Below are 16,201 nucleotides of genomic sequence, written 5' to 3' on the forward strand. Positions count from 1 at the left end.
CGACCTGAAGGCCTTTGCGTCACGGTCCGACGAGCTCGCGCCAGTGCCCAGTGGCCTTGCGCGCAAGCAACGGGGCACACCCGGGGCAACGGACCGCATTCGGACCACGCACCGGTACAATCTGAGGAAGCTGTCACCTGTGTGATTTCGCGCCGGACGACGGACTTTTCCGCAACCGAAGGCCCTCAGTAAAATGCGTAGCCTCAGTGGGCTAGCTTCTTTGCGGCCAGTGCACGAAAAGAAGCTAGTCCCAGCCCAGCGTATTGCAAGTGTGTTTATGTAGTGTGTTAACAGTGTGCATTTTTTTCCCATTTTTTTAAAAGTATGCACGCTGAGTGTACTTATGTTTTTTTTATTTGAAAGTGCATTTAATTTTCGCGTGTACAGCCTTATAGTTTCATTGCGTGTTTTTTTTTTCTTGTACGTAGACGTAGAAGATTTTTGTTTTTCTTGTTCTTTTCTTTCCCCTTTTTTTTTCTTTGCCGAGAAGGGGGTTGTTGATTTGCGCGGTCGTCAGGCGCGGGGGTGGACAATGGTCCCATTGACTCGTCGGTGTGAAGGGGACGAAGGACGCTTTGGCCTTCTATGGCGCGACGCGTTGTGTACGGCGATGAGCATGGCGGTGTTTGGGAGTGTTGCACAGCTTGGAGAAAACCGCAAGGAGTTTGTGTGCGCGCGTGCGTGCATGGTGCCTGTTGCTCTTCGAAGCAACCAGAAATCGCACCAACTGCTGCATCGGATCATCGTGGACACTGAAGGTGGACGGGGTCACTGACCCTCTGACGGCAGACCGAGAGCCCAGCTCTCTGCAGTCGCTGCCACCGTATCAACGCCTTGCAGCCACGGTTGTGGCTGCCCCTTTCATCTTGGCTCCGGCGGCGTGGCCAGCTGACCCGGCAGTGTCCTGCCCCCATCCGACTGGAGTTCGGGACCGCCACCACCACGAAAGCAACAACTCCGATCTACCAACGGTGAGCCCGTTCCTGCTATCAAGACTGCCCTCGAGACTCCTACATCTTCGGCCACCGCCTCTAGCCACAGAACTTTACGCGCCGTTTCCCCTTTGCACCTTGGACACTGCCAGCGGCCGACTATTTTGTTAATATTTCTCCCCCCTCTCGCGGCATTTTTCTTTTGTATTATAGAGCGTAGCATTTTTCTTTTTTTTTGTGTGTTTTTGTTTTCCCACGATCCTTGTATATCATTATTATTATAGTGCATGAAATATGTAACGCGGTGTTTTAAGAGTACTTGCTGGGCTGAGGTTAGCATTTAGCTTGTGCATGAAAGACTCAATTGTCTTTGGTGCATAAGCCCCTACTAGCTCTTTCGCCAGGCTGGTAGGGGGGCATTTAAGGAGAGGAGGATGTGGGGGATTGAGGGTTGCGCCGGCGTCATTGCGCGGGCTAACACCTGTTCTGCCATCCCCCGGTTTTCCCGTCCTCAAGCGTAACCGGTTCTCGCGGTGGCGCTGAGGACGGGGCGCTGACGTCCCGAGGTGGCCGACGTTTTCGGCTGCTAGCAGCGAAGCATGCCTCGGACTTCTCTCCGGGACCAGCGCACGGTACGTTCATGCTTTCCTCTCGTCCGCCGACACCTTTGTGACTAGGACTGGAGCTCACGCACGGTGCCTTTGCCCGTGCGGGGAGCGCGTACTTTGTGCTGATCCTTTCCCGACGCTAAGCCGACGAACGGTGCCATTAGTGCACGCGCGAGGTCGTACCCCACCGAGCCGCACTTGCCGAAAGCCTAAGCCGAAGGATATTGCCCGTGCTCTCGCGAGTTGACCCATTGGTTATCGCCAGAGCAAGTAGCATAGCTGCCGGGACTTTTCCTAGCGGCGTGTCCCAGCTTGAGCCTGTGCTCTCGCCGCGACGTGCTATAGGCGCCTGTTATTGTATTGTCGCCCTGGTGCGGGACCCCTTTGGCTCCCCACCGCGCGGGTATTTGTGCAGTGCTGGTGCCGACGGTTTTACTAAACGGTTTTCATCAACTCAGGGCTTTACTGTGTTTTTGCGTGCGTCGCTCCGTAGCCCCTTGCGACCTCTGAGCTCGCGCGCGAGCGGTGCTGGAGGCGACAGCTGACGCGGCGCTGTGGCTCGCTAAGCTCGAACCCACGGTGGTTGGTCTCCTGTGAGACACCAAGAACCCACAAGCCGCTTCAGATACTCCCGTTTTACGGCACAGCTGATTGCATAATGGACAGCTCACGTGCCCTGCCTGTCTTGCGTGCACGTAGATATGGAAACAAACGGTGCATGCATATGCGGGCGGCGTGCAGGTCCCTCTGATTTATCGGGTGGACGTGGTAATTAGGAAAGGCCGTGGATCAGGGCAGTTATACTGTCCTTTGTGCTAATAACTTCTCAATCGCGCTCGTTGGGTTTCCATTTGCAGACAACCGCAGGCGCGCGTTTGTGCGGCGTGATTGCATTTAAATGCGTCACCTTCTCCCGCATTTCCCTTACATTTTCACTGCCTTTATCTTACTGTGAGCACATTTTTTTTTATTTTACATTATTTTGCATTGCTGCAGCATGTGTTTGCTTCATTATGGCGCATGGCCCAATCTTTTTGTTACAATGCATGAGTTGTTGCATTGGCTGTGCACTTGGACGCATTCAGTCTATTCTCAAACATGCGCTGTTATCGCCCTATTTGAGCTATCTTTAATGCACACCGTGTATATGCAAGTCATCGAGAACATTCTGGGTCAAATAGTGACCAGCCAGGAGCTGCTCCAGCACTGATTTGATGATCACCGACTGTATTTGCCCCTGCGACTTTAGCCTTTTCCGTTTTCTGCTTCTTTACTGTCACTACACTATGACATTGTAATAAATTTTGTTGGAGCTTGCCCCTACTGCGTCAGCGAAGTGCAATTCATGCTCAGTTGTAAGGTTTTGCTGCAAATTGTCCACTTTGTTTCTCTTGTGCCAAGATATGCATATTTATTCTCTCTTGCGGCAGTATCTAGAAATAAATGCCCAAGAACTGTGCACCTCAGGTCAAGGTCTCTCCTGCTGGGCCACTTTATTAGAGTAGTGTGCTACTCCTGTAGGATGTCGGGCATTCAGTGTACTGCAGTTAAACAGCACAACTCATACACACTGGTTGTTGACTGGTTTGCAGTGGCCAGGGCAAAGTGCCAGCAAAGCATTTGTGCATGCTAAGTCACCAGACCGTGCCACCACAGCGAAAAAGGATACACTGCCACCGAGCCCCAAAAGGCAAACAGCAGCAGGTGCAGCAGGTACGGCAGGATGGGAAAGAAGAGAGCCGAGGGCATCAGGGCCACCGCTCTGAAAGAGACACCCAAATTTCACCCACACTCGAAATTGGAGGAAAGCCTCAGAATGAGTGTGGTATAGAAACACAACATGCTAAAAGGAGAGAAATAATTATTTACAAGTACAGAAAGCATAAGGTGCACAAAATTGCTAGAATGAAAGCTGCAAGGTTTATAACTTGGTGGGCAAAAAAAATGACAACATGCAGCAAAAAGTTGCAAGTAGCAATGCATGTAACATGAAAGTTATTTTGCCCATTATTTGCTAATAAGGAGAGGAAGGTATGAAATTACACGAGGAAAGGATGGGTGAGCCGTTACACCATATTTGATAATGTTTGGCAAAACAACTCCAAACTTGGGGAAAGCAGAGCAGAGCACACCAGTCTTCAGCAGACTAAATAAAAGAATACACACAAGCACAAGTATGGGCATGCAGCTCATTAACAGCCTTTTGCGACTAATACAAAGCAAAGGTTATTGAGCAGGGTGAAACGGCAAGTAATAGAATTTGTGGAAAATGGAAATTCTGTCGCAGCAATCAAGAGTAAGAAGGATGACCCATGCTTTTTATGTCACTTCAGAAATACTCGGCATAAATGTGATGGAACTTTCTTTGAATTTAGGCATTTTTAAATGTTTAGCCTGATGAGTCCCTAATTACATGGCCCTATCTCAGCTTCAGCCACAGTACTTATCAGATAAGTTACAATGTAATAAGCGAGCGTGCGGTTAGATCATTTGAATACTTTTCTGGGCATTTTATAACTGAAATTCCAGCTCCAGTTAAATTCTAATCAAACAGTGTGGAATAGTTGTGCAAGAAGTTCAGTAGTACTGATTTTATTTCAAATATACACTTATAATTCTTTTGAAAAGTTTTTATACATTTATTATAAAATCAGGGCCTAAGTACTATAAAAAGGATGACATAGTTGAAACTCGAACATTGGAGAAAATAAGTACGAAACCCTGCAAGGACCATGTATTTAAAGAGCTTAAAAAAAAAAAAAGGGGGACAGGCGAGGGATACTTTATGGTATACAGTGGAGCCTCGTTGATACAATTCTGCATAATACATTTTCGGGATAATACGTTTGATGATGCGATTTATTTTCCGGTTCCCGTGAAGATCGTATCAATGAGATTCCACTGTAGTACTAACATATGGGAAAGTTAAAGAAGGTTTGTTGCTTATAGAATGTCGCACACTTCTTATAAACATGTGCAGCATTTTTAGAATCTAACACCAGCAATTTGCAAGCTGCAGTATTGAAAACTCCATTGTCATATGAAAACACATGCACCACGATTTGTAAGATGTGGTGCACAGAGCGCCTGATGAAGTGTTTTAGATTAGTGTGAATTAAGGGACGCAAACTGCTGGGCGTACAAGAGAACGCTAAGGGGCTACAATAGAGTTTGCTTCCCTCAACATTTGGGTCATCATCATCATCAGCCTATTTATCTCCACGGCAGGACGAAGGCCTCTCTGTGATCTCCAATTATCCCTGTCTTACGCTAGCTGATTCCAACTTGCACCTGCAAATTTCCTAACTTCATCACCCCACCTAGTTTTCTGCCGTCCTCGACTGCGCTTCCCTTCTCTTGGTATCCATTCTATAACTCTAATGGTCCACCAGTTATACATGTACACGTGGGTGTACATGTATAAAAATAAAAGCTCTGATGGGCAATGTCAGATGTTTTGGCTGTGCCCTACAACGTTCATAATTTCTAAGTAATGCTGGACCAAAAAACTGACGAACAATGAGCTTGCAGAGACATTGCGGCAGTTGCTGTACAATGCAGAGTTGGAAGCGTTCATTTTATTCTTCATACGCCTTGCAGCAAATCCTCTCATAGTAAATTTTAAAAAAAGCTCTGATAAAAAAAGTGTGACCTGTATGTCACGAGCGAAAGCAGACGACACTTGGTGCGTACGTGTCTCGTGCCTTGGCGCCGAGAAAACAACAAAGATCGGCGCCAAGCTCGCGCTCGCGAGGGGGGCTCGAGCAATAAAGAAGAAGGGTCGGGCAGCCCCTTCCTGGTCTCCACTGTGTCTGGATGTGTCTGATGCCACCCCGGAACCCATTGAAACTGCAGCTACAACGGCACGCCACATTTGGCACCCAACGGCTCGGGGTGAGCTACGAAGATGTTTATTCCTTTTTGATGTAGGGACGTCACTCGCTTGGTCGAACCACTGACTTCAGGACGGCGTCGGCTCCGTAAACCCAACATGGCGACCGCCCAGTGTTCCATCGGTGTGTTCGAACAGTTAGATGACGCCACCCGGGTGGAAGCCTACAGGACAGCTGTGTTCGAAGCAGGTGCCCTAAGGACCAAAGTGGATCAGCTACGGCGCGAATTGGAAGGACTGAAAATAATGTTTGCGGAGGAACAGAACACCGCCAAAGAAGTCGACGCACCAAAGCCATCTCTTGACCCCCAGTTGCAGGCAAGTCACGACTTTATTTGCAACTTACTCGCTCCGATTGTGGAATGCATCGAGCGCTTGGAGTCGAAAACGCGCGAGGACTCAGACGCCGAATCCTGCAAGAGTACGGAGACGAGACAGTCGATAAATCTTCAACGCAGCTCGGGAAACCAACGCGGCAAAGCTAAAGACGTAGCTACTTCATGCATCTCTAACGGCTTGGGTGAAGATGCTCGCGACAGACTTTCAAGTTTCGCAGCTAGCTCCTTACCGCATCTTGGGAAAGATGTCACCGCCTGGTTTCATCAAGTTGATTTTTGGTTCAGAACCTTCAGCATTCGTGAAGAGATCGCGATACCCTTCATTATCTCCAGACTCCCAGCTAAGGATTTCACATGAATACGCCACCACGTAAAGATGGCCAACATCGCTACTTGGGCTGATGGGAAGGCAGCGTTCCGTCGCCGTTACAACATAGATTGTGATGTAACCTCTAAGCAGCGAATGTTTGGGGCTATACAACGAGCTGGAGAGTCGTGTACAGACTTTGCATACCACAAGTTGGACTTCATGGAACAATGTAATTATCCAGTATTGCAAAAGGAGAAGTGTCAGGTCATAATGGCTACGCTTTCAGACAAGGCTAAGAAACACTTCTTTGACAAGAATTTTGAAAAACTGGATGACATGATAGACTCTTTTCTGCGCTTCGACCAGATCAGCAATTCTCAGGAAAATGTTAAAGTTTTGGTTGCGGTTGAGCCTCCCACACCACAGATCGTGGAACGCCCCATTTTGGTAAAGCGTTTGTCTCGGAAGTCTATGCGGAATCGTCAGCACAAGGAGAGCATAGAGCCTCAGAGAATCAGCTACCACAGAAAAACATGTCTCAAAAGGAACATGCAAACGTGAAGCCGCCTCCGAGGAATCTGACTTATTATTCACCGCATGTTTTTAACAGATCCCAAGAGAATACTTCCAGGATTTGTAAACTGTGCTTGAACTGCTCTAGAAGCGGACATTTTGTCACACAGTGTCGTCTGCCACTAACTGCAGAATTTTTGAAGTGGCCCAAGGAATTTGAGTCCACTAGCCCAAAAGAGCAGGAAACGATCAACTGGTGACGCCAATGCCCGCGAGCAGTCGTCAGTGATCGAGCAGGTGTCTTGTTTTACAGAAGCGGGTATTTTTTCCATTCCTGTCATCATCAACGGACAAACATTTAAAGGCATCTGGGACTCGGGTATTGTGAAAAGTTTGATTACTGCACCACTGGTTGAGAGACTCAAGCTAACCATTGGGCCTTCGTCCCTGCGTTTGGTAGGAGCAAGCGGCCATCACTAGGAAAATTTTGGTCAAGTCAAAACTGTTGTAACAGTCGACAACCAAACATTGCAGCATGAATTTGGCGTGGTTAAGCGGTTACCCCACGGCGGCGTGCTTCTAGGCGACGACTTTCTACGGGCCCCGAGAGCCATCATCGAATGGGTTTCGCAAAGCTTTGCCATGTCTGTTAATCAGATGTTACAATAGGTCCACCTCATTAGGGAGCAAGCACTACCTGCTTTATCGCGGAAGTTAGTACCAGTGGACTGGCATCGCATGTCCAGAGACAAAGATTGTGTGATGGTCATCACAGGGACAAAGCTCTTGTACAACCGCTATTCGGTCATTGTGGAGCTCATGGTTGCAGATCTGAAAAAATAGTCAAGGTTTTGCTGACGAACTCTTCATCCCGAGCCATCGTGCTTCCATCTCAGATGACAATTGGAGTCGTAGAAGAAGCAAGGGAAATAAAGGACATTGAACTCTCTGTCGAAGACTGTCAACAGATCCTCCAAATTTCATGCCTGTCTTCTCCTGAGGATCTTGATGAACCACCAGCCTATGCAGTTGTTGACCCGTAGCATCGCTCAATCCAAATTGGTGACGTCAACTTTAACATTAGAACAACGTTATTCTCAAGTGAGCTGCAGGTCATGAGGGAGTTGTTGGCGCAGCATGCTGCTTGCTTCGCACAATCAAGTACGGATGTAGGCTCGTGCAAAGTTGAGCAGCATAGCATTACAACTGGGGATGCAAAGCCTATCACCCAACGACCTCGCAGATTGTCTCCTGCGCAATGTGACCTCGTCAAGAGTCTGATCAAGGACCTCATCGATGCCAACATAGTGCAGCCTTCTCGGAGTCCTTGGGCTTCACCACTGGTCCTAGTAGCAAAGAAAGACGGGACAACACGCATGTGCGTCGATTATCAATGGCTCAACGCAGTGACTGAAGATATTGTTTACCCTTTTCCAAGGATTGAAGATGCCCTGCAGGCGCTCACCGGAAGCAAGTACTTTTTTGTCATGGACTTGGTGTCTGGTTTTTATCAGGTAACCATGCACCCAGATGACATACAGAAGACGGCTTTTGTTACACCTTGGGGTCTCTATGAATTCCTATGGATGCCGTTTGGCCTTAAAGGTGCTCCTTTCACATGTCAACGAGCCGTCATTGACGGAATTAAGTATGACAATGCCCTCACCTACATGGATGATTCCATAGTCTTCAGTCAGACATTTGAAGACCATGGTTCTCACCTGAGGGACATCTTTTCAAAGTTCCAGAAAGCAGCTTTGAAGTTCAAACCACAGAAGTGTTTCTTCTTCTGCACTGCTATTATTTACCTTGGGCATGTTGTCACAAAAGATGTTGTAAGTCCTGACCCACCGAAACTGGCAGCTGTTCAGATGTTCCGGCCTCCTCGAACCGTGCAGGAACTCCAGTCATTCACGGGGCTTACGTCATACTTCAGGAAGTTTATCTTTAACTACAGCGTTACCGCTGCACCTCTACGATCCCTCCTAAAGAATTCTGCTTTTTCCTGGGAAGAGGATCAGCAAGTGGCCTTTGAGATATTAAAGTGTGCTTTGTGTCAGCTGCCTGTCCTCAAGCTATTCTCGGAGAAGCCAGAATTTAGGGTGCAAGTACACACAGACGCATCTCGTCTCAGCTTAGGAGGTCTGTTGCTGCAAGAAGATGAAGAGCGACGATATCGCCTAGTGTTATGCCTGAGCAGGGCACTTAAAGGAGCAGAGGTCAACTCTTTGACGGAACTGGAAGCCCTTACTGTGAAATGGGCATTAGAACAGTTGCAACCATACTTGGTAGGCCGAAAATTTCAAGTTGTCAGTGACCACCACGCCCTTTGCTGGATTTTGCGCTACAAGGAAGGTAACCAACGTCTTCTCCGTTAGTCGCTGATTTTGCAGGTGTTCGACTTTGATGTCACCTACAAATCAGGAATCCTGCACAGCGCACCAGATTGTCTCTCAAGGACACTTCCCTTTGTTCCACAGAAAGGCCAAATCCTTGCTGTATCCTATCCACCACTGCGATACTGTGGCAACATGGGTGACGAACAGCGTCAGGATGCATTCTGCGCTAAAGTCCTGGATCTCCTTAATAGTCCATTGGGCCCAAAGAAGCAACAGAAACGGACCCAAAAGAAATTTTTGATGCACAATGAGGTGTTGTACAGGTGAGATCAAGGTCCGGTCAGCAGTCGATTTCTTCTCTGCCTTCCTTCTCAGCGACAGGCTAAGGCACTTCGAGAAATGCATGAAGGAAGGTACGGTGGCCACATGGGCATCAGAAGAACATTCGAAGCGCTGAGGTCCAAGTACTACTGGCCAAAGCTCGATACGGATGTCAAACGGTATGCGAGTCACTGCGACCTTTGTCAGAGGATGAAGACGTCGACATCGCTGCCTTATGGATTACTACAACCAATAGAAGTGCACAGTCCCTTTCATACAGTTGGGATGGACATAGTAGGACCATTCAAGAACTCTAGAGCATGGGTTCTCAAAGTGGGTTCCGCGGAACCCTGGGGTTCCGCAGGCCCCTGCTCGGGGTTCCGCGAGCCACTGATAAATTTTCCGTGGTCCCGCGCTCACCAAGTGGCTAAAACGGCGAAAACGAGGTGCGCTCTATCCACGGAACCTCTATTACTCATGCCCGAGTGTCAAAAAGCACATCACACTGCGTAACGGCAACGCGCGAACTGCACAATAAATTCGCAAGCAGCTTGTAGCCACCCAACCTCCGAAAATGGGCAGCGCGCCATACCTTTCGCACTTAAATCTCGGATGCCGTAATTTACCAACATGCGCATTCTCCCGTTTGTAGATAGCGTAGGTGCCGATTGCGTGCGCACCGACGTATACGTTGGAGGAATTTAAAAAATTGAAAAAAAAAAAAAAAAAAAAAAATCCGCGGGGCATCGCAAATACGCGCCGCAGAAGAGCAAGAACGGCGCCAGCGTCCAACCAAAACGAAGCGGCGCAGTCTGCATCGCCATGGTCCTCAGCAGCAATCGTGCGCTGCACGTCATTGACAGCAACGTCGGAGTGCTTCCTGCCTAATTGTGCCCTTAAAGACTTTATTCTTGCTTTTGTCGCCGCGCGTGACACCGCGTTGGCGGCATGCCGTGTGCCTACACAAGTGTGTAGTTGCCATCCATGACCGCGTCGATAACCACCGCAGTTTCGTCCGCAGCGGTTGCGGCCATGGAGGTATGGTTGCGGCAAACAGTAGTTTCGTTTTCACTCGGTGCGCGCGTCGGTTGCGTGCCTTCACAATTGCGTAGTCGCCAACCATGGTGTTGTATCTCCGACTGGCCCTGCGGAGCAGCAGCCAGCGCAAGCAAGTACGACGACAGTAGCCAAACGAAGATCCCTTTAATCGATTAGTGGCGGGAATATATATAAACTAGGGGCCACCCGTGGCGCCCTCCAGTACAACATAATAACACTCTAACATCCTCCCCCCTAAAGAAAATGAGCCACAATGGCGGCTCATTAAACTACCTTCAAAATGACAAATCACATTTCATAGTCTGCGAACCGTGAAGGTTGCCTTCTCTCTCGGTCTGATCGTCGCAGAGTTGCTGGTGGTTCGTTTCGTGCTGGTGATGCTTGACCTGCGCTTTCTGCTCGTGACAGTCCTGTTGTGGTCTGAGATGGTTCAAGGGAGTTGCGTGTGTCGTCGAACTCAAAGTTTGCGGTGGCAGCGGGAAGAAACTTAATATCGTGCTCCCTAGGGTACGGCGCTAACCGTTCCCTGTTCCACGTGCGGCCATCTTCCAGTTCGTAGGTGTCTTGGTGCCGTTGCCTAACCACAGTCAAGGGCTGGGAATAGCTTACAGCACCTTTGGGAATGTTCCCTGGCAACTTGACTCGTACCCGCTGGCCTGGATGAAGCGCCGCATGCCTGGCAACTTGTCGCCTATCCGTATACTGCTTGCTTGCCTGCTGATGTTTGGCTACTCTGTGACGCAGCGCTTGCAACTTTATGTCTGGCCTCTGGAAGAACTGAACACCTGGAGCTCCGACTAAATCCAGTTTAGTTCTTGGGGGACGACCATGCAGAAGCAGAGCAGGTTTTTCACCTGTCGTCGCGTGTGGGGTGCACCGGTATACTCCCAGGTACTCCGTGATGGCATCCCTTAAGGGCCGTCTTTCCTGCAAGCACACCTGGACGTAATCCTTAAGCACACTGTTAAATCGCTTGATCTGCCCATTCGTTTGGGGATGGTAGATAGCGGAAAAAGTATGCTTCATCCCTCTATCTTGAAGGAATTGTTCAAGCTCGACTGATGTAAATTGAGGCCCATGGTCGCTCAAAAGTTCTTCGGGGTAGCCCTCTCTGCTGAATACACTGCGCAAAAACGATACGTTAGAAGACGTGACTTTCGCTGTGAAGCAGACTTCTGGCCATTTGCTAAAGTAGTGAATTAACGTGATGGCAAAACGGGTATCCGTGGGTGTATACGTGAATGGGCCAACTATATCAATGCCTATTTTCTTCCAAGATCCTGAAGGGAACTCTACCGGCTGTAAAGGCGGCACTACCGGTCGCACCGATTTGTCCACGGACTGACAGATAGTGCAAGACTGAATCAGGTGTTCCACCTGTCTGTCCATTCCGGGCCACCAGTACTTCTCACGCAACCGTTGTTTGGTCCGTGAAATACCTGGGTGCGACTCATGAGCTGCTTCCAGTAGACGTCCAGTTAGCGCTGCAGGAACGAAAAACTGCTCGCAACGAAGAAGAAGCCCCCCTGCGACAGACAACTCGTCTCGGATGCGATGAAACGAATGTGCATCAGAGGGCAGATCCTTACTTGGAGGCCAAGACAAGGTGGTCCACCGGATGACTTCCTGCAGCAGCCGACACTGCGAAGTTTCAGCAACGAATTCTTCATGGGTTATGCACGACGAAACAACGCACACTACATCATCAGACTCTTCCGGCTCCATGTGTCTCGCGCGTGCAAATTGGGGCATTCTTGACAGCGCATTCGCCACAATGTTTTCAGTGCCCTTCTGAAATTCTATAGTGTAGTTGTAAACAAGTAGCCTAGCATGCCATCTTGCAATTCTGAAGGGTCTGCGACCCACCCCCTTGTGGTCAACAGCATTACCAGGGCCTGGTGATCTGTGCGCAAAGTAAACGAACGGCCCCATAAGTACACACGCCAATGTTCACAGGCCCAGACACACGCCAAAGCTTTAAGCTCACCAGTCGAGTACTTCTTTTCCGCGTTGTGGGGGTCTTCCCCAACCCGTAGCGCGTGTAATCGCAGCTACGCAGGGTTCGGGTGAATAAGGCAACAAGGGAGTCAACTCAACAAGGTTTATTGCAGTGGGCAATAAAACACACTTGCAGAGGGAAGTCCGCTCTGTATAATAAGTAATAAAATAGGCTTGCCTCGTCGCGTGTGGTAGTCACGCGAACGAGGTCACTCACGGGTTTCAGCGGGTAAATCCGTATGGGCAGGTATAGTCAAGCGAGGTCAGAGAGCCCGGGGGTCTCTCGGTCGCGCTCTTTTATATATTTTTACCTTTCCCCGAGGGGAGTGTCCTCCTCACCCGCCGGAGCGTGCGTCACGAGAGGCGATCGAGAACCGGGAGAGGTCAAAGTGCATTTCTCCCGTGTCCGCCTGGCTCCTGCGGCGCGCGTTGTGCGCGCACGAGATGTCCGCCTGGCTACCGCTGCGTGCGCTCCGTTCGCAAGCGATGGGCGAGTGCCCGCGGGAGAAGGTGGCAGCGTGTGCTCCCCTCCCCCCCTTAAGAAGGCCCCTGTACGTTGAGGCTGGCACCTAGGGACGTCCGTTTGCCCAAGTACCCGCCGAGGTTGGCGACCGAGGAAGCCTCGAGCTGGTGGTGAAGTAGCCCTCAGCTGGTGGACACTTGATGCCGACTCGGAGGCGGCTGGTCAGCTGCACTGCTCGGGCTTGCGAGGCAGGCTTGCGAGGCGGGATCGTTGTCGGGGCTCGAAGGTGGCTCTCAGTGCTGCGCAATAGGTGTCAGCTGCGCTGGAGGGGGTGGTCGTCTGCCGGCCGCCGGTTCGTGCGGCTCCAAGGCCGGCGTAGCGCCGTCAGTACTGCAAGGGCGTCAGTTGTTCCAGCGCGTACTGCAGGCAATTCGCACAGCCGTATCTCGTCTTGCTCTGCTCCTGGAAATTATTAGCAAACTGCACGAAGCGGCACTGTGATCAGCAGCAAAGTTGGCCGTATCAGGGAACACCGTCGACGTCTGTTACAAAGGGAATGTTCGCAAGAATCATCACCAATTCGAATCGCAGCACAAGATAATCACCGCACTGTCCCTCACAGCTGTCTTTGGTGAAACCGCACCCCGCACACCCACGCGTCGAACGTTCACGCCACATTCCCGTCGTGGCCTCGACTGGCCTCGACGACTCGTCGTCCATACTCGGCGCTCCGTGGTCACTAGACGTTCGCTTCCCTGGTAGGAACTACCAAGGTGCCAGCCCGGCGCGGCTGCATGCTCACGCGGTACGCAACGCCACCTGGACTTACGAATGTTCCTCGCAGTCATCGGGTTACGCAACTAGAAGTCAGATTACTTTTGCCTGCTACGCAAATTGTAGCACGGCTGTGGGCTCGCCGTTCTGTTCTGACTGCTCTCTCTCACCGATCGCGGTTGAGGGAGGGCCTGATCGTCATCCCACTGCTCATCACGTGGCACGTAGCGTTTCAGGTTGCATACGTGTACCGGTCCGCCGATCGACTTTCCTTTCTTGTTCTCGAGCCGGTAAACAAGCGAGGAAACCTTCTCTCTCACTTGATACGGCCCGGTCCACTTCGGCGCCAGCGAGGCAGCGAACTGTTTGGTAGCATCGCTGAGAACGTGCTGGCGTCGAAGCACCAGATCGCCCATTTCGTAGTGGACGTTCCGATGCGAGCGGTCGTACTGCACCTTCTGCTGTGCCCTTGCAGTGCGAAGATTACAGCATGCTTTATGTAAAGCTTCCGTCATCTTGGCACGTAGATGCGTCGCGTATTCAGCTCGTGCTGACGGCGCGACTGGCATTCCGCTGCGATCCGCGAGAACCTTATCCATCGGATTCGGCAGCTCTCTCCCCAGGTTGAGAGAAGAAGGCGCATACCCAGTCGAGCGGTTCACTGTCGATCGCAATGCAAACCCGATCTCTGGAAGGTAGGTATCCCAGTCCTTATGCCTTTCAGAGAACGCGACAAGCATGTGCTTGATGTTGCGATTGACTCGTTCAGTGGGGTTCGACTGAGCATGGTAGGTTGTCGTTTTCTTATGCTTAATGCCCAGTGCGGCGCATGAGTCAACGAACACCTTTGCAGTGAAGTAGGACGCATTGTCCATTATCAACTGCTCCGGAAAACCAAACCTGGTGAAAACCTCCATCAACTTATCCACGATCACCCGTGCCGTCAGTTTCCGTAGGAGGAACAGTTCTACCCATTTACTGAAGTGATCCGTGACCACCAGCAAGAATTTGTTCCTGCTCGGTGTTGTGGGATACGGTCCCATGACGTCACATGCCGCGATTTGCCAGGGAGTCTGGCTGTCGATAGGCTGCATGAAGCCGGGCGGTCGTCCGCCTCGGGGCTTCACGCTTTGGCACACATGACACGATCGGGCGTAGCGAATCACGTCCCGTTTCATGCCTGGCCAGGTAGTGAAGCGACACAACTTAACGTAAGTCTTGGGGCCGCTCGCGTGCCCAGCGATGCACGAGTCATGAAAGTAGCGAAGCAGTGCTCCTCTCAACGCGCGCGGTATCACCACCTTAAACGCCTCACTTGTGTCGTTCTCGGTGGGAATATACCTCAGCAGGACGCCGTCGGAATTCAGCAAATAGGAATCCAGCGCGCTCACAGCATTACCAGCTGTTCCTGAGCGCTCCGCACCGACAGCAATACCAGCTGCCTCTGTGATGAATACTCGCGCCGATGGACTGAATCTAATCACTGTCGCCTTTGAACGACTGCTAACTTTGCTGCGCGTTAACTTAGGTGGACGGTGTTGGCCATGCGCGCAGGAGCCACGAAGGAAGAAGTTCACTCTTTGGGATCCGTTTCGAGACTGGTTTATTTGCAGTAGTAAAAGACTAGAGTGGGGAAAGCAAAGTGGAAAGAGAGAAATAAAGAACACAGTAAAAGGGAGTGAGTCAGGTACGTGCAGTGCCGTGGAGAGGGTGCAGTGGCCACTGTCGGGTCGGTGACACCGTGGCACGCTGGTATTCACAATTAACTTGCTCGGACGGTGTCGTTAGGGGCTCCCCTCGGCTCTCGCTTGCTTCTCGGTAGCGTCTTCGCGGTTGTCAACTTGTAATCGAAGGTCTTGTTAGGCGCCCCCGCCTCCGCTTCTCAGTAGCGTATTCACGGTTGTCATCACAGGTCTTAACAGCCTCCATGTGCGCGGTGGCCACGCCGCCCGGCTCTCGGAGCCCGTCGAGCACTTTTCGACAAAATGAATCCTTCTGCTGAGCCTCGAACAGCTCCTTTCTGCTGAAGACAACTCCTGCGGAACCGACAACATTTACCTGGTTCACGCTCTCGCCCAGGATCGACGGTTGTTCCGCGTCCCTTACTCGGGCTACAGCCAGGGTTTCTCCCTCGCCTCGGACTGGCGCTCACGAAAGTGCGTCCGCTGCGGCATTGCTTTTTCCTTTGCGGTAGCGCACGGTGAAGTCGTAACGCTGCAGCAGCAGTGCCCAACGCGCCAAGCGGCCACTCGGCTCGCTCAAACGCCTCAACCAAGTGAGAGTCATGTGGTTAGTCTCAATCATGAATGTCACTCCGTCGACATAATAGTCGAATTTTCGCAGAGCGAAAACTATCGCGAGACACTCCTTCTCTGTCATCGAGTAGTTCCTTTCCGCCGGCGTCAACGAACGGCTAGCGAACGCAACCGGTCGGAGAATGCCTCCGTGCTCCTGAAGCAAAATTGCACCTAGACCCAGGTCGCTTGCGTCTGTTTGAATCACAAACTCCCTGTTCAAGTCGGGCAGGTGCAACTCTGCAGTGTCAGCGAGCACCTATGTGAGGCCGCGCAGTGCCGCCTCCTGCTCTGGACCCCAAGTCCAACGCTCGTCTTTCCTCAAGAGCTTCGTTAAAGGCGCTTGCACTGCCGCGCAGT

General features: G+C 50.9%; 1 protein-coding gene across 4 annotated transcripts in view; it reads right to left on the bottom strand.

The window, feature by feature from the left end:
- Positions 1 to 16,201, bottom strand: part of LOC119437613 (choline transporter-like protein 4) — a 629,795-nt gene that overhangs the window by 136,732 nt on the left and 476,862 nt on the right. For all 4 annotated transcript variants that reach the window (XM_037704613.2, XM_037704614.2, XM_049660742.1 and 1 more), the window contains one exon: positions 3,210 to 3,302. In XM_037704613.2, coding sequence (XP_037560541.1) covers positions 3,210 to 3,302 — 93 coding nt within the window. The remainder of the gene's footprint in view (positions 1 to 3,209; positions 3,303 to 16,201) is intronic.

The sequence above is a fragment of the Dermacentor silvarum genome, chromosome 1 (genome assembly GCF_013339745.2).
Source record: "Dermacentor silvarum isolate Dsil-2018 chromosome 1, BIME_Dsil_1.4, whole genome shotgun sequence".
NCBI classification, from domain to species: Eukaryota; Metazoa; Arthropoda; class Arachnida; order Ixodida; family Ixodidae; genus Dermacentor; species Dermacentor silvarum.